The 19,192-nt window shown below is 38.1% G+C and overlaps 1 protein-coding gene across 2 annotated transcripts; it reads left to right on the forward strand.

The window, feature by feature from the left end:
* The first annotated feature begins 82 nt into the window (after nucleotides 1–82).
* Nucleotides 83–18,937, forward strand: RAB2B (RAB2B, member RAS oncogene family). Of its 2 annotated transcripts, none has more exons than XM_075212056.1 (8): nucleotides 83–278; nucleotides 11,836–11,907; nucleotides 12,596–12,663; nucleotides 14,029–14,111; nucleotides 15,456–15,548; nucleotides 17,404–17,515; nucleotides 17,664–17,732; nucleotides 17,834–18,937. In XM_075212056.1, the coding sequence occupies exons 1-8, from the start codon at nucleotides 233–235 to the stop codon at nucleotides 17,933–17,935; spliced, it is 645 nt and encodes a 214-aa protein (XP_075068157.1). In that variant the 5' UTR covers nucleotides 83–232; the 3' UTR covers nucleotides 17,936–18,937. The 2 variants fall into 2 exon arrangements, with proteins under 2 accessions (XP_075068157.1, XP_075068167.1); XM_075212066.1 differs by lacking the exon at nucleotides 83–278 and adding an exon at nucleotides 12,930–13,015 and having other exon boundaries at nucleotides 11,830–11,907.
* The last annotated feature ends 255 nt before the right edge of the window (nucleotides 18,938–19,192 follow it).

Genomic DNA, 19,192 nt, shown 5'->3' on the forward strand with positions numbered 1-19,192 from the left:
TATTCTATGCCATTAAACCTAAAGCAAGAATGTCTTCATTAAAACGTCATATCTGAGGGACCAATCTGTGTAGTAGACTCTACTTCCTGTCAAATAACCAATAGACTGAAACTTCCTGGAGCAATAGAGACGGAGCAGGAGAGACGGTACCTCTGTACCCATAGCACAGAGAGGACATCTAGCGGTGAGAGCGTCTACTCCCCGGTATCCTCTATTTAGTTGTACTGCAGTCATGTCGTACGCCTATTTATTCAAATATATAATCATCGGTGACACAGGTGCGTGTGAATGGTGCTTGTTAGAGTTACGTTGTACTTTAATGATCTTAAACGAATTGCATAGGGTACTGTAAATGTGCTTTTCTAGTTTTACAGCTGTATCGGCTGACGATGCATTGTGGTGCAGAGTGTGGCCAGTTACAACAACAGACACATAACATACCAAGGATGGAGAACACTAAAGTCTACTGGAAATATTTGCACAAGAATAGAAGCTTGTGTATGATATTAATGAGTGGTGTGTTTTTTTTATTATCCCTAAGATATCAGGGTCTTTAAGCTTGTACTTCATGTTTTGTGATAATTTGGTTACAATGGAAATAGCATTTTTATTTCTTGGTAACAATAATATTGTTTTGACAAGAGAGATTGGGATGACTTGGTAGCATATTGGAAACTTATTTATTTGCATTATATAGGGGAAAGATTAATCAAATGGGACAAAAATACAATTTTATTACAGAAACCAGAAAAAAGTAATTCGTTTTAGAGTCAGTTATAATGTATGAAATAGATGTGAATGACATTCCTTATATAAATTTCACCAAGATGTCTATATGTACCTGAACTGATTAACAGACTAAGTGCACACCTTAATTTGTAAAGTAACTGTAGAGAGACTTGATCTGCAAGGTGAAAGTTCACATTGCATAACATCATCTTAACAGTAGTGTTATATGGAGTGTGTTATGAAAATCCAAGATAAGGAACTCTAAATTGCCTAAAATAACCAGCCTCCAGGGAGCACTGGGTAGTGTCCAATCAGATGACTGTTTCTTTTTGTTGTTATTATAAGAGTTAACTACATAGTTTCACTTTTACCGCTTGTTTAATTAAATCTCTGGTCGAAAGGAAATATGAAAGTAGTATATTCTTCATATGTGGGGGATAAGGTTTGGAGCTTGATGGTACTGTGTGCAACTCAGTCCTATGTGCAATTTGGGGAGAAGGCTATTCTGTGTAACCATTGATGGGTCTTCAGATTGAAACGTTGAGCAAGGGATGTTCCCCCTTCGTAGTGAATGGAGAGCTTCGTCTGCTGTCCACTATAACCATCACTTCATGATGAATAGGAAAGCCCTATTTGTATTTTATATTATGATTTTGGAGAATCTTGGTAACATCTCTCGCTGTTTGGCCAGTCTGGAAGGTTCCAAGTCTTAATAGATATGTTGTTTCATGAAATTCATTTCTATATAGAGTGTGCTACTAACTTTCCTGTAACTCATCGTGTTTGATTTAAAGAAGTGGTATATATGCATCCTGCGATCAGGGATGTAAAGTTCAACGTGCTCTGTCATAAGAGAAGCATCTCATCTGGAATGCATGTGGAGTGATTATGGAAGAGACAAAGGAGATAAGCTTCACATTGGGAAATCGGACCAGTCTTGGGTATGCCACAAATTCTTACTTGGTTAAATGTGGTTAGACTCTTAATTGAGATTTCTCTGAAAAAAGAAAGTATACTGTAGGTGTTGTGGTATCTAGGGGAAGGCTGGCAAAGTTTAGCCCAGTGGGCAAGACTCGACTCAGCAGCCTATTTTTAAAGTGAAAAAAATGCAGGTGACCCATCCCAAGATAGCCCACTCAGGGACAGGCCCGGGGGGCAGATGCCCCCCAGCCCAGCCAGCCCCTGGTGGTATCTGATCTGCAGTACCCTTCCAAAAGATACTGGTGTCCGGGAGTTAATATGACCACGTAGGTAGGATAGGCAACGTGGTCTCTAATTAAAATGCCAGGTCCTCTTGTATTGTTGATCGGGCTGTTCACTCATCCAGATCCTACAGCATCTTGCTTTACCAGTTCAGAATGAGAGTGTTCGGTTTGAGTAGAGGGTATTAGTTGATGAGTGATCTCTCTGGTATGGAGGAGGTGGAGCCTGCCATGATCTTTATGTCCCCGGATGTTGTTGCTAGCTCATATGGCCATCAAGCCACGCCCGCCAAAATACATTTATGTGTATCATTCCATTAGTTACATTTTTTATGTTGTTTTCTGCAGATATTTTTCCCCAAATGTAATCAACTGGTTCCACAGATTATAGGGACACCAAATATATCTACTTTATGCAAGGCTCGCATATGGCCATAGGAATTAAAGTGTACATTTTGCTCCCCCAAAAAATCCACCCCCTTTGTGGTATACTGCGATTGCACATGGAAACATGATACTCGATTGCACAAATTATTTTCAAAACTCCTTTTTGGGAAAAAACTTTTGTGGCTGGGTGTATGTACACATATATTGTTACAATAGCAAATTTTGGGGGTTTTGGTTGACTTTTAGTCTGGATAACATTCATGGAATTTTGGTTTATCGTATCGTAAAAAATGCATGGTTACCCATGATGCATGGTGTGGTCTTTTTATGCTAGTGTTGCATTTTGGGAAGTAACATTTGTGTTTTACACTTCTTTTGTTTTTGTTTTTTTTTGGGGGTTTTTATACGCATGAAGTTAACAAAACTGAATTTACTTCTTGTTCAATCAGTGCCTTACTCACCGATATGTCTTTGATGTTTTTCAAAGAATACAAAATAAATAAGTTTGGGCCACTGATTTTTACAATGTATCTAATAATATCTTAAAACATTGGTCTGCTCCATGTGTAATCTGTAATCTAAATTTAGGTTTTGACATCACTACCGTATACAATATGTAGCATAAAATTATACAAATTAATTTATTGTGTTATATCATATAACATATTTAATAATCTTAACATATATGACACTCCATTAGACAGTGAGGGTGTCTATGGAACTCTTGCTGCACTGATTTCTGTACACTCGAGTATCTCAACAAACTAAAATCACAATATAAATGTTCATGATCGGATCGCATCCTCATATGTTGGTGTATCATGTCACCCACTAGATGTGTGTGTGTGTGTGTATATGTATATATATATATATATATATATATATATATATATATATATATATATAAATTTCTCTATTGAGTAGTTGATTTACTCTGTTTTATAATGTTGAATAGATCATGATATATGCAGTATTTTTATTTTTTAACATAGCTAAAGGATAGTCTATTAGGCTATACATAAAGTAAAATGTTGAGAATTCTGAAACTTTCACCCCAAAATAAATTATAGCTTAATAGATTTAGTACTTAGCAATTTGATATTATTATATATGATTATGAACTATATATACAATTGTAGAGTAATGACAATATGCAGAATTCATGGGTGGATCTAGATTTTGGAAAAATACATTTCTTTAGGAGTGTATTTTTTAGGTTATTTATTCAGCGCTAATAATATTATTCAGAGCTATACAGAGAAAATAAAGTGATTCACATAAGTCCCTTCCTCAATGAAGCTTACAATCTAAATTCCATACCGCACACGCGCCAGGGTCCAGTTTGTGAGAAGCCAGTTAACCTCTACCACTGTGTTTGGACTGTGGAAGGAAACCAGAGCACTTAGAGGAAACCCATATGAACACTGAGAGAAACTCTACACAGATAGACCTGGTTGGCTTCAAACCCATGACCTGTGAGGCAGCAATACCCAACCACTGTGATGCCTAGACAAGCTTTGCCATCATTAAATTACTATACAAAAATTGTTTAAAGAACATGACAGAGTTCAAGGTGTTGACTTGGCCTCCAAATTCCCCAGATCTCAATTCGATCAAGCATCTGTGGGATGTGCTATAAAAACAAGTCTGAACCATGGAGGCCCCGCCTTGCAACTTACAGGACTTAAAGGATCTGTTGCTAACTTCTCTGTGCCAGATACCACAGGACACCTTCACAGGTCTTGGAGTCCATGCCTTGATAGGTCAGAGCTGCTTTGGCAGCATGAGGAGGTCCTACACAATATTAGACAGGTGGTTTTAATGTTGTGGCTGATCTATGTATACTTCAGGGACATATGGCACCTGTAACAGTCTGGTTCTGTTTCACTGATTCTAGTTTAATCAATGCTCCACAATGTTAGTGTCTTAATGATTTCATCGTTCTTGTAGAAATCCAATAACCAAGTTTTAAGTTGTGCTACAGAACCCACAGGATTCTTTTACAAATGGACAGTTGTATCTTTTGTGATGGCCAGTCTTTTGTCTGGGGCAGTGAGAGTATTTCCCTTTTCCCAGCTGTGTGAACATCTAAGGTCAGGAAAACACACAATAGACTCTTTGGGGTAAAAGTTTCCGTTGTTGCAATTTAGTGCACCCCACAGCATAGGTTATGTCTGTTAACATCTGATACTATCACCAGGTTCCCTGATTTAAGTGGGCATTGGCATCCTTAAATGGTGATTGGTCTGGCTGCCAGTCACAAGAAAATATAGTAAGCAGCCTGATCATGTATTCATGGCTGGCACAAGTCTGCTTTTTTAAAAGTTACTGTAATAAATACTGATCACGTGTACATATGAACTTGTAGCAAGCATGCTGTACTCAAGAATCCTCCAGGCTGGTTTTTTTAGACGTTACTGTAATCTTCATTAATATGGTGGTGGTCATGGATTTAGATTCCTACCTTTTTAGGGAAGGTTTGGTACCCTATGCCCTACTAAGCACCTGGTTCTACCCTACTAGATTATTTTCCTGGCAAATTTTTCTGATGGGCTTAAAAAAATCTCAGTGTTGTAAGCCACTGTGAGAGACTAAAAAGAAATGTAAAACAGAGTAATCAAGTGAGCTTCCGAACTCTTCCAAGATATTGTTCTTTGGTTGATTCCAGGTGCAATCCCTCTTCACAACATGGTTCTGGCCCCATCCATTACCTACAAGAAACCATAACTAATGTTTCTGGCTTTCCCTTTTGTGTTATCTGAGAAGCTAAAGCGTGGAATTTATCATTTTGACACATAATTTACCCCTACTCCTAGAGCTTCTCAGCTCTCCCCTGTATCAGGCACTCCCTGATGTAGTTAATCCTTACTAGACATGATGGTTCTAAAACGAATGAAGAAGACAATCTACCAGCATTACTTGCTTTTGAAAGCTAAGGTGGACTCAGTGATGCCTGTTTTTTTTACAGCACAGTGCAGATTTTACCCTGTCTATAAGTGTATATGAGAGATAAGCACCAATTAAATTCTGCTGCCTGAATTGTGGCAGCAGGCTAAATAAACAAATCGTAGTTGGAACAATAAAGATATGGTACCTATACAGACTCTGTATAGCGACCTGGCTCATATCCTGTAGGCACTTATCATCTGATCTCGTGGGTTCTGCAATTGTTGTAAAACATCTAGAACTCCTGCAGGAGCAGGACTTCAGGGACGGGGTAAAGGTATAAAAGATCGGATTTTGGCAAGTTTTGCCTTTAAAGCCATTGCCATTTTAAATTTACCCTGCAAAGTAGCTGAATATCTACAACTTGCCAAAATCTGCACATTTACCTCCAGGACACTTGTCAAATGTAAACAAGCTCCTTTATTCATGATGGAAGGCAGTATTTCAAATATATGCAGTAAGATAGAGCAAATATCATATGAATACAGTATCTTCTAGCTGAACCGTTTGTCCTTGTAGATAACACACTTGGCACTCTTTATCTGACCCGTTTGGAACATTTCCAGGAAACTATATTCAGTTATCATTAAACCTACTACTTCTGGCTTTTTCAACTTGTGACCTCTTAAAGAGACTGTATTAAACTTATCCATTCTTATACAAGCATAATTTGCTACTTAATTCATACTTTATCAACCATAGGCCTTCAGTGTGGTGTCAAACACGCTGCCTACGTCATCATGCTGGTGGGAACCTGGCTTTATGCTGAATTAATGCAAAACACCTCTGGACAGCAGAGTAGCGTGCTGGCTTAAACCATTGCAATACACAAAAACTGGTTTCATGTACAGAAAGAGTTCAAAATCACACACTACTAGTTTTGTTTCTTAATCATACTTGCCAACTCTCCCGGAATGTCTGGGAGACTCCCGCATTTTGCGAGAGTCTCCCGGGCGAGTGTGGCAAAATCCCGGATCTGCCCACTTCCTAGTGAAGTGGGCAGAATTAGGTCACAAACGCCGCGATTCACCAGGAATCGCGGCGTTTGGCCCCGCCCCCTGCTGTCAAATGACGCGTTTTGCGTCATGACGGCACAGGGGCGGGTCCAAAATGACGCGGATTTTGGAGGCCTACCCCCCATGACGTCCACCTCCCCCGCAGCCTCCCGGATACCAACATTGTAAAGTTGGTAAGTATGTTCTTAATATGTGGTAGATTCCAAAGTACATGCTAACCCTCTTTTCTATGCATAGTCAGTTGAAGTTCTCATTGTTAATCAGTTGTAATCCACACTGTGTATTAATTGAAGCCCATAATACTCCCTTGATCTTAAGTAGTCTAGGTGGTTAAGGATATCTTCTTTATTGATTCACAGTATCCTATGCACAGATTTAAGCTGTCTGCACACACTGCAATATCATAGTATAAGATGCTATTTAGAAAGCGGACATCGCTCTTTATATCTCTAGGTAATAAGCACTGTTTGGCTTTACTTTTATATTTTTGGTGTTACAGAAAAATACATTTCACAAATCAAATATGTCAGGTGAGTTTTAAGCTACTCGAATAGATTACTTGTAGTTCATAAGAAAATTACATTATTGCTTTCATTGAAAGACTCATACTGGCCACATAAGCTGCAATATCGTAGGTGATATTTGGCAATTTTCTCAGTATTGTAGTGTGTATGATCCCAAAACGACCACATTGGCTGATCATGAAACCCTGTAAATTATTAGGATCATTATCACTCATGTTGGTAAATTTGGTCAGAAGGGGAACACATCAGTCTGTGTGTGTGTGTAATCTTCAAAGTGCACAAACAGGCCCCAGAGAAGCTTGAATTTATCTGCACGCTTTGTCCTTTGCTGCCAATTTGGACAAGATCTTGCCGATTGGCTCTTGGGCTTTGGGTGGCATAGGCCTTTGTCTGGCCGCTTGTGTAATTTACTATGTTGTAAATAATTCCTAATTTGCCAGCTACCATTCTTCATTCTTGTAGCTGACAAAATATGTACCGCTGTTGCAAAATTTACAAATCGCAATGCAAATACATGCACTTCTAGAAGTCCAAGGTTATTCTGAAAATATGACAATCATTTTAAATGCCGTTTCCTCTTTCTCAATAAAACATTATATCTGGAGACTTACCTGACTGTTTAAAATGCAATGTCAGCAGCTCACCTACATGTTATTCAGGGGTGACGACCTATACTGTATCTCCATTGTTGTATTTCAAGAATTGAAATATTTTAGATACATAATCCAATCATTTTAGGAAGTGTGTTTTCGGCTCCTCCTGCTGCAAATCACTTGGGTAGTTCTATGTGCAACAAATTTTAGTAGCACTAACTAACCAGATTTCACAGTTTCTATACACAGAAAATGCTTCCTTATCTTTCCTGGAAGCCGGCCACTTGATATCAACCTCCAATCCTGCTGATGTTTTACATTCCACATCCTTCCTCCTCGTCTTGCATTCTTAGAGGAGGGGCTCACTATTACTATGTGCCAGATTGGTCTTGTTACATCCTGGGAATAATCACTTCAGATTATGCTGTACTTTTGCAAGTAACAGACTACTATTGGCATTGTTGCAAATTAGTACAATAGATAATTTAATTATTGGTCAGAATTGCATTTCTCCAAGTGTGTGATATCTCTAATTTTCATAAAGGCCTTGATCTTTGGTAGATTATTGACTGCTCTATTATAAAGCTTATTTTGAGTATGCATCTATGCCACTTTTAGTTTTATTTTAAAACCGGACATGTTTTAGAATTAGTTTTTCCTTGTTTGGAGCGGTGGTCGGGTGACTTTGTGAAAGTGGGGAAGAGACGTAAATGACAAGCTAATGTCTGAATATGAACATGATTGTGTAATTCTCTTTTGCATCGGTTTTAAAACTTGGAGAGCAGGGAGAAAGCTATATTAAACATAAAAAGTGGAGGCCTAATTAAAAATTGGCATAATTTCTCAACAGCTGTTCATATTACCTTCTTATGCTTGATAAGTGTTGTTCATACATTTTTCTGTATTCTACGATTATGCTTGCGAACATTTTAGGGCTTTTTTTTGTTTTACAAAAATAAAAACACATAGAACTTTAGTGTAGTTCAGACTGTATTCAAGCAAAGTGAATCTCAAGATGTTTTTAATTGAATCTTTGTGTAAGTACTCTTTGCCTAAAAAGACAGAACAGACTGCATTATACGCACAAGCATATGTGATCACATCAAAACACATACAAAAATATTATATTCTAAAATAAATGAACGGTTAACAGTATGATCAATATCTTTAATTTTAAATACATAAAGATTCTTTAATGTGTACTGTACATTCATACACATGTTGTATCTAGTGGCACACATACGTTTTTAAAACACAAAGAATATTGTGACAGTGATCACTATCGGTTGACACTTACACCTGTTCTGTAGCTGGTGCAAATGATACGGCTGAAACCAAGCGTACTTATGATAAACCGGGGATTTGAATCTGCTCTTAAGAATGCCCTTACTGGCCTACCTTAGTCCACCTCTTCCTTCCCATGTCCCGACCCTCAAAATGTAGGCAGTCTTACCTGCAATTTGCGTTCAGACATGAATTGAATGTAATTACTTCATTGGTGTAAGCATGCCCAGAGCTTTTTCACACAAGGTACGCTATGCAAATGGATACTCGTCCAAACATGAAAAGGTCCCTTAGAATTTTGAGTGCTGGCAAAGCCACATTTAAACACTAAAGAGTCTACTGGTTAGCCCTGTTTAGCTTGTAATGCCAACAAGGGATCCGGACTACTTCTATTTCATACCAAAGCAAACTACATTAATGCCAAAAGTAGTAATGCCATCACATGAAGCACAGGGTTGTTTGAAAGAGCTACTGGGCTACCATCTCTATGCAGCTGCTAGAGAGTTCAACTGTCATTGCTGTTACAATCTCTGTTTGTGCTTTCGTGATCTCTGTGGCCATGTCACGGAACACACAGAAGTGGTAGGATTCTCACAATCTGCCTGATTTAGCTCCACACGCAACAGAGGTGCAGCGTCTAACACGGCAAAGACTTTCGCCAGGGACCCCGCAAGTAGATTTGGTCTTTGCTGCTATTGCCACACAGGTCATGGTTCTCCTGATGTGTACCAGGCGGAACTGAGAGGTGAGATGGGTGTTCATCGGCAAGAGGAGGTATCAGAATGCAGTATTAAAGTAATTTTATCGTTTTCAATTAAGCATTGCCCAAGCGATTGTTATGTGTTTCCAACGCACAAAGTAATTTATTTTAGCAGATGTAATAATTTAACAGTTCAATACATGATTATTATACAGTACAGCCAATACCAAAAGATAAATACATACCGCTGCGTTCGCATGCGCTCGCTGCGCTCCCACGAGTACCAGTGGACAGTATTTCAATCCAGAATACTGTGGTCAGAGTAGACTGAAGCTAGTGGGAGCTCAGCTATGATTATATACATTCAGTGTTACAGAGAGAACAATGCAGCTTCTATAGGTCCAGACTTCAGGCGGGTCCATTGTGAACAGGTCATAGGCTAGTTCAGACAACCCCCTCAAAGGCTGTGGGTCAACATTCCAGGTGATTCTCCCGCCCAGAAACCAGTTACAACTAGTCCATTAGCATTTTACGGTTTGGTATCACTCTGACTATTTATTCCCTAACATCAATAACTAGAGTATGCGATCTCTTCGGCGAATGAACCGGGCAGCTGCTGATGAATAGGGGATTAAAATGATATCAGACATGACACATTTCCTATAACCTGAACCTTAAATAACACTGAAGTGTACATATAATCAGAATATATAAACTAATAATAAACCAAATACTATCTGCTCATAAATCACTGTATAACAGAACCAATATGAATTATATAAATAACTAAATGTTGTAATGCGAGTGTGTGCGTGCGTATTTTACTGTACGATCGCAGTATGCCACACAACAAAACAATATTAACCAATATACTTTCGTTCATCCAATTATACGACTTCGACAGCAGAGCAGATCCAAACACAGGAAGCTAGTAATTGAAAAGGAAACAAGGATAGAAAGATACTTTATACCAAGATTTGCTGAGAAGCATCATATAGGATACCAGGATTGACCAGATGACAAAAGGATACAGCAGCAGGCAGGCTAACAAGACATGAAGATCCGGCACCATATTGCCAGAACAGGTGCTTTAAATAGGTAGCTGGGTGAGGAGGAGTGGTAATCAATCAACCAATGCAAGGGAATAGGAGAAGATAAAAGACAGGAGTGCGCTCCCATGTTCCAAGATGGCGGCAGCCTCAAATGATGGATGAACAGCCAACGGGATGCCCGACTGAGGAGACCTGACTTTGGCATTAGACCCTGGTAAGAGAGCCGGCGGGTCTGGCGCGTGATAGGCCATCTTGATGGCAGCATTTGCCGTGACAACTTCTGTGAACATGAGGAGTAAAAGTCCTATTGTCAGGAATGTCTTAAAATTTCTGTAATGGCTAGTTAAACTCTCTTGTCTCCAGATTCTACATCAGCCCTTGTTCCAACCATACCACTCCACGCTAGCTGCACAGTATTGGCAGCCACCAATGGCTGCTTTAATATTGGGAGCTTATGCTTCATCCTTACAGTTGCTAAGACTTTACCCACACCTAGCTTCAATTCTGCTGCATTTTGTATCAATTGTTGCGATTGTAAGCTCCTTTGGCCGTCGTTGACTTCTGTTTCATGCTATTGTATATTATTTATTTGTATCATGATCCCATCATTGTACAGCATACTATGTGTGCGGTTTATAAATAAAGAATAATAATTTGAAGGAAAAAAAAATGTCTTTAACTGAAAAATCTTGACGGGAGGAATGGTGTGTATATATACACTGAGCTCTGTAGTAAGATTGCACACAACCAGCATTTACGGTAATGAAAGCATGGCTGATTTTTGCTCGCACCTCCTGAAGTGCAAGCAAAAATGTGCAGAGATCATTACCTTAAACATAACACACAAACACATTGTGTAAGGCTACTATGGCACCACACAGCTAATTTAGTCAGCTTCATTCTTCCTTCTGATAATGTCAAGTTTCCAATTGCAGATCTTGTATTTTAGTTTACCTAGCTAGGGACAACCATATCAATCAGCTGTGCTTGACCCTGTAGAGCAGGCCTGTCCAACCTGCGGCCCTCCAGGTGCTCCAGCATGCTTTGCCAGTAGACAACCAGTTGATAGCTGGAAGGGCATGCTGGGACTTGTAGTTTCACAACACCTGGAGGGCCGCAGGTTGGACAGGCCTGCTATAGAGGATTCCAAAACCTGGTAAATGTTTGTTTGTAATTGATGCTTAAAAGGTTTGCTGAAGCCTTCTTCCTAATTTCTGAAAATACTGGGATGTAGTGTATAGATTGCTTTTGTGGAGTAAAACTAAGTTAATTTTAACTAAACTACTTGGTAGATTTGTTTGTAAATTAACAAATGTCTGTAGCTATATTTTGTATGTATGTAATTATACATGTTGTATATTATGTTTTGTTGTTTTTTTTTTTTGTTTGTTTTTAAATACAGGTGTTGGAAAATCCTGTCTTCTGCTACAATTCACAGATAAGAGATTTCAACCCGTTCATGATTTGACTATAGGTAAGAACTCTCTTAAAACTTTTGTAGCTGTCCATTTTTGTTTTGAAGTTTTTTTTATTTTTATCTGTGGTATTTCTGTTTGTGTTTATGTGCTTCCTTGCTGTATTTTCTTGCAAATAATACTTGTCAAAGCAAGTCCTTATGTCAGTGCTGTGCAATAAGTCTTAATAAAGAGTTTTTATTGTAATTTACTGTCCTGGGTATAGTAGTGACAACATTGCACAACATTCAAATGTCGTATACAAATATTTTAGTTCTGTATGAATATTATACAAACAATGCATTGAGAAGTGTTCTTTAGAGAAGCAGTCCAGATTCTTATTTATAAACATGCACTTGTCATGTTGGAGGCAAGACCAATGATGTGCGTGGATCAAAATCTGCTGCTCCAAGAGTACGGTTTTGGCCTCTACTTTACGCACACAATAGCTATCCCTACATCATTTAGGTAGGCTGTAGGTTTTATTTTAATATGTTATTTGCACAGAGCTGAGGAATAGGTTGGTGCTGTAAAAGATAATTGTAAGCATACTTATAATTATTGTGTGTGACCATTTATTACTTACCAGCTTAGCAAATCTGTACATAGACACCTTGACCATGCCTAGACTCATACATGTTTATATCCAACTCCTCATTACTTTTTCACTTAGACAACCCAATATTCCCTCTGTCTTTCTTTTTCTAGGGGTTGAATTTGGTGCCCGAATGATCAATATTGATGGAAAACCCATAAAACTGCAGATATGGGATACGGTAAGATAAGCAAACAGTTTGGATTTTTTCCTACCATAAAAATGGCAATAGTGCATATGCCTTATATGTTATACCATTATACCCTCAAACCTTTGCATTGGTGCTTACAATGTAATCTTTCCAAACCTGTGGTGTTTTGACGTTTTATTATTTATTGATCGAAGGGAATAAAGTCTAAAATAAAACACGGTATATGTTTGAGAAGTACAATTTATGTATGTTATGACACTCTACTGTACTCCTTTTTTTTCTTTTTCTTTTTATAGTTGTGTCTATAAGCCCAAGGTCACCTATGCAGACCATCAATCCCTTCCATGCCAAACATATGCCATATCAGCATTGTAAATCAGAAGTAAATTATCACCTTTTCAATAATCTGGATATGGGGTGATATAAATGTACCATTGCATACAGTATGTCTGGTATTAAATTGAATGCTGTTTTTGGGTGTAATATGTGTTTGAGTCTTGAACAAGTCTGCTTATGTTGCTTTGCCAAATTACACCTTGTCGTCCTTACAGAGTATATTTTGGATCTGTCTACACTAACCTTAAAGATGCACACATTCTAATGTTCAATTAGGACGAATTTCAATATAATTATATATATATATATATATATATATATATATATATATATATATATATATATATATATATATAATCACATATACATACATGGATATGGGCGCTCAGGTTAAGAATCTAGATCTGCAAGTGTATAGGTCCATTGAACGAATAACTCCAATTTGAGGGTTTATATGTGTTTATAGACCTTAAAGATTTATTTTACAAACTTAACTCCTGTCCTATTTTTAACTATTTTCTAGAGAGTATATATTCCATACCTGCTCTGAACTTTGGGAGGACGGCCATGGTAAATTGTCTGTCTATGGTCAGCCTACCTCTGCCTTGTCACAATCGTCGGCCCTTTCTGCAGTCATTATCCTTCTTTATCTGAGTACCACAAATAGATTTCCACTCTTCTCTGTTCAAGTCTCATGACATGGGTGAAGTGGAGAAGGCTGACTGTAGAGAGGAATTGCTGTGGCTGGCTGTCCTGAGGATTTCAGGAACAGGTAATTGCTACACACTATTCAAATGTTTATATAGAAAGGAGTTACAGAGAGAGATGGTGGGCTATATTAATATTCATGTTTATTTTGCTCCACCTCTATCCCTCACCCCCACCTCCAAAAAAAGTTGGCCATTAAGTTTGAATACCATGGATTTTTAAGGACTGTTTTCTTGCTGTTCTTTTTGTGTCATACACAGTTCTCTTGTTATTTGGCTTATACCTGATGTGGTTTGTTGTTCTTATTGATTTTGTAGCCAACTTTTCTGTTTTGCCTTTTGTTCTGCTCAGGCTGGACAGGAAAGTTTCCGATCTATAACACGGTCTTATTACAGAGGTGCGGCAGGAGCACTGCTTGTGTATGATATCACTAGGTAAGAGAAACTAAAATAAGGTATGCTTCTACCTGTCCCCTTTATTCAAGGGTCCCTTTTCTGTAACTGCTTCATTCACTTATACTCAGGCCCGGCGCTCCCATTAGGCAAGGTTAGGCAATTGCCTAGGGCGCCGGGCTCTGCAGGGCGCCTCGAAATTAAAAAAAATATGGAAATCCACGGGGAGGAGGGAAGGGGCTATGAATCTTACCTGCATGAAGATGCTCCTCTCTGCTCTGTCTTCTCCCCTCCGCTCACTGACAGCGACAGTGTCTGTGAGTGGAGGGGAGAAGACAGAGCAGAGAGGAGCAGCTTCATGCAGGTGAGTTAAAGAAAGACATGGGGAGGGGTGGGGAGGGAAGCGCAGCGGCGATTTTTAAAGGGGGGGGGGGGGGCGGCGATTTTCACACTGTGCCTAGGGCGCCAAGGACCCTAGCACCGGCGCTGCTTATACTAATAATCATTTGCACTGATATATCTTTATCATACTGCTTATCAGTATTAGCCAAGCAGAATTCCACTGCTACTAAATGATAGGGTATGTATTCTAGTTCTAGTTACCATGTGTGTGTGTGCTATAGAAAATAGAACCGTGCATACATATTCTCTTCTGGAAATAATGTCTGGACACTACTTATTGTAGTGATGTGCCTTGTAATGCGTTGAGTGACATCTTGGGGTTGCTTTGGATCGTGTTTGATATAGACTTTCTTTTATAGCTATCTGAAAGAGATCTACGTGACTTAAAACAGGGCACTGTCATCTGTGACATGTACAAAAGCAAAAAATCAATGGAACTTCATAGGGTAATATCAAGTAAACCATAAAGTGGAATGATACTCTCTTGCAGTTAGAGATAAGTCCTGTTAAGTACAAAGTGTCTAATACCAATTTGGATCTTTCTTATACTGTGCAATAAATTAAAGTTACAAAATGGCACAATAGATTGTCTACTCTGAATACAAGATAAATTTAGCATATCCTCACTATTTTCTGGCTATCAAGTGTAGATTTCATACACAGGGAAAAAGTATCCCTGTAAGCCTGTAATAAGTATCCCTGTAATATCTCTCCATCATCCAAACATACAAAAGACAGACCAGAACATGGGCAAGTTAAAAACAAAACAACAAAAAAAACAAAACAAAAAATAAAAAAAAAGGAAACGCCTGTGTGCATGTATCCTAAATGCTTATGGGTAAGACAGTTGCAGAAATGTTTCATAATGAACTTACTCAATGACATCAACACAACTTTTGCTAGGTCACGTCCTTTTCATTTAACTTTTCTAGTGTCTGTAAATATTTACATTGTTTGAAACCTCTGATCCCATTTGATTTTTAGACGGGAGACGTTTAGTCATCTTACCTCTTGGTTGGAAGATGCTCGACAGCACTCCAGTAGCAATATGGTCATCATCCTAATTGGAAACAAAAGGTGAGTTATAAGTACCTAATGCATGCACATTAAGTGTAGAAGTTTCTAATTGTTTATTTTACTTCCCTATTTTGCCAGCTAATTAATATGCAAGAATTTCCACCAACTGTTCTAGAGATTCTCATTGTGTTGTGCTTTAGGGAACCTGTATCTTAACCTGTATTTGTAACACCCTGGTGGGTTAGATATATTTTGTAAATGCACGACTGGAGATTAAATTAAGTAAAGAATTATGTCACATAACAGAAATCGATAGCCACAGAAAAGTCAATAGATGACCGCAAAATGTAGTAGTAGTTATAGACCGGGTTACTAGATTAGAGAAAGATACAACACTGCAAAGTACACATGATGGCACTTGGCATTTATTTTGTAATTGTTTTTTTTTTTTTGTTTTTTTGTCATTTTTAATACTTGAATACTTGTTTAAACTTGTTTACTGAAAGCTTATAGCTAGAGGGTAGACAAGAGGCCTGAGGTGGGAGAATACAGGAGGACTTTTTTTTTTTTTTTTTTTTTTGTTATATTATATGTTTGTGTTCTGTATGCAATTTTTAAAGATATGATGTATATTAATTGAAACATGGTGTAAAGTGAGGGGACACTGTTAATTTTTGGAGATTTGCATGTAGACAGCGGGTAACCTAGTACTTGCCACACTAATGTCCTTTTACAAGCTAGTAAACCTCAAACATTGCATGTGTTGTGTGGGGTTTAGTGGTATGTGTAAGGAAGAGCGCAATGTACATGCCACCCAAGACTCTGAGGATAAATTGGGGACTTGTGTGAGCTTGAAACCCAGATTAGCCACTACATTTGATGAGGACACACATGATTTTATGGCTATAGCAATGCATGCACATATTTGCACAATACTCACACATATACATTTCCCAATCTAAACTGCAAACATATTAGTGAAGGAGTTCAAACTTTCACAAAATTGCACAACCAGTTGTAAATTCTCCCAAACTCTCACAACCAAACACACTACATAAACTTCCAAGTAGACAGTAACCATGGCCAGTTGTGTTCCCGTTCTTATATAGTGTTGTTGTCTGCTGCTTTTATGAACTTGAAGTTACCTCTTGCAATGCACTGAAATATTATTTGCCCATGAACGCTGATTTGCAATTACCATTCTGGGCACTGCTCTTTACGTGGGATCATAGCAACAGTGGACAGTGTTTGGTGGGTGCTTTGTGGAACATTAGGGGCTTCTTGTAGGCAAGTGACAGAGCAAGTTTTTCTATGTCAGAGTTCAGTAACACGCTTATTTGAAAAAAGAGAACTGTTTTTCAGCAGCTTATGGAGTATATTATTTCCTGCCTGAGCTAGGCACCTGCCCCAACTCCCATTTATTTGTGTTTATTAATAACTTTATATCTCTCATTTGTTGCATTCAACAAATATTAATATGGATAGGCATCTTGCCTATAGCATTTATAGTTTTTTTCATCCCACAGTTAGGTTCCCGCTTCTTATTATACAATTTAAACTGTTGTATGTATGAAATATATTTACACTAATCATGTGAATTATAAGCCAGGTACCTTTTTTTTTGTTTTAATGCAAAATGTTTTTTGGAGTAATTTTAGGTTTATATAGCATAAAAAATCTTTGCGCATATTGATGAATTTGATTTGGTTATATGCAGAGGCTGTGGGCCCCAGTGCAGGGTGGAGGGAAGTGGGGCCACCGATCCAGTGGGCCCCATTATCTCCATGGGCCCCGGTGCACTGCACCTGCCACACCTATGGTACTTTCACCACTGGTTGTATGGCACCGTAAGATGTAAGTCACTCAACTGTTCTAAAGTCTGTTCTGTCTGTGATTATTGCACTAATTTCCTCAGTGACCTTGAGGGTCGTAGAGATGTTTCCAGGGAGGAAGGAGAAGCATTTGCTCGTGAACATGGACTGATATTTATGGAAACCTCGGCCAAAACTGCAGCCAATGTGGAGGAGGTGAGAATAAGGCATATTAGTTGTTATCACAGCTTCAATTTCCAGTTTTGCTCCATACAAAAAGCTTTTTCCAATTTACTTTTCATATATCCTATGTATATGTATAGTATGTTTACTGTATGTGGCTGAATCTTCTTTTGCTTTCAAGGCCTTTATTGGCACTGCCAAAGAGATATACAAGAAAATTCAGCTGGGCCTCTTTGATGTAAACAATGAGGTAAGGGGAGGGGGGGGCAGAATTGGTGTGTTTACTGTCAATACTCACACGTTATTCCCCTCATATCACACTCTTGTTTTTGTTTTTTTGTTTTTCTGAAGGCTAATGGAATCAAAGTTGGACCCCAGCAATCATTGCCTGAGCCACTGGGGAGTGCACGGCAAAGCCAGACAGAAGGGAGAAGTCCCTCTGGATGCTGCTGAACAAGATAAAATGGTCAAATAAGAGTATGAAAAGGTCCAACTTCGGGCTCACCATATTTGTGCTCCTCTTCCCTATTTTAGTCTTTTGTCCTTCCCTTCCTGTTTAAAATTGGCCCCTTAGCATAATTCAGTGCACACATACAAGGGATTTTTCTCTTCTTTAAAAAAGTTCTGTTATTTAATTATTCTGTTTAATGTAGCAAATACAAATATCTGTGTCTATGAAGATCAGCAATATCCATGCTATATAACAAACTGATGAGAAGAAGAAAGAGAAACTAAATCTGTTCACATTCCATTCTTTCCATGTACAATGTGGAATTTTAAAGGTAACCAAAATATATAAATGTCATGGTCACTGTTCACAAGGTAGCAGACTCAAGTCTTCTCGATAACAGATCGCATTTGATGGCTAGAATGTACGGCCATTTTGTGACAGTAGGTTGCAGTGGCACCTGTAGTACAAATTCTGTAGGACAAACATTGGTTGTCTGAAATTTGTTCAAACGTGTATTATATGTCAGCAATCTAGTTAAAACAACAGGTTTTAGCAGGAAGGAAGAAGCGGGTATCAGCTATTTGTGCTCCATTTGGAGGAACTTTGTCATAAGATTTAAACAGAGTCCACTTTTCGGTGATTACTACTTATAAGTGAATTGACCTCAATGGAAACAATAGTGTGATATCCCTGATAAACACAGCATGAAAATTCAGATTGCCTTCACCTAAGGGTATTTATTTGTTTATTTATTGTATTTATATACAAATTGAAAAATTGTTTTTTGAAAAAACGTTTTGATTATATGATATACTTCAGACTGCAGGGTTTTGTTTATGGTGTTTTTTGTTCAATATGTGTTTTGTACATCATTTTAATTTGTGTTTTAGCACTTTAATGCCTGTAGGTAGTTACCAGAAAATACCATAAAGTATACAGAACTTTATGTATTGGTTTTCTGGTTGCCAATGATTGTGTTTAATAAACTTTTTTCCCATGTTAAATTGTATTTAATTCAAGTTCGTATGGAGAACCTAAAAGGTAATTGGTTATCCAGTACTGTCTTGTTCAGATAGGCTACTATTAAAAGGTACATTTTTTTTATTTTTTTTGTAAAGCATCAGTTCCACATAGATTTGTTTTTAATAAATAGCAAGTTAAGTAGAACTTACTTGTGCGCTGGAGATCTGATTTAAAAAAAATGGTTTTGTTTTTCCCAACCATAAGGCAGTAAAAAATGAATACTGAAATTTGCTAAT

Source organism: Mixophyes fleayi, chromosome 1, assembly GCF_038048845.1.
Source record: "Mixophyes fleayi isolate aMixFle1 chromosome 1, aMixFle1.hap1, whole genome shotgun sequence".
Lineage (NCBI taxonomy): Eukaryota > Metazoa > Chordata > Amphibia > Anura > Limnodynastidae > Mixophyes > Mixophyes fleayi.

Bases quoted from the DNA above. Each gene is read 5' to 3' on its own strand.
- RAB2B (XM_075212056.1), top strand. From the start codon at position 233: ATGTCGTACGCCTATTTATTCAAATATATAATCATCGGTGACACAG. The intron at 279-11,835 runs GTGCGTGTGAAT...TTTTAAATACAG, and splicing joins TATAATCATCGGTGACACAG to GTGTTGGAAAATCCTGTCTT. The intron at 11,908-12,595 runs GTAAGAACTCTC...TTCTTTTTCTAG, and splicing joins CGTTCATGATTTGACTATAG to GGGTTGAATTTGGTGCCCGA.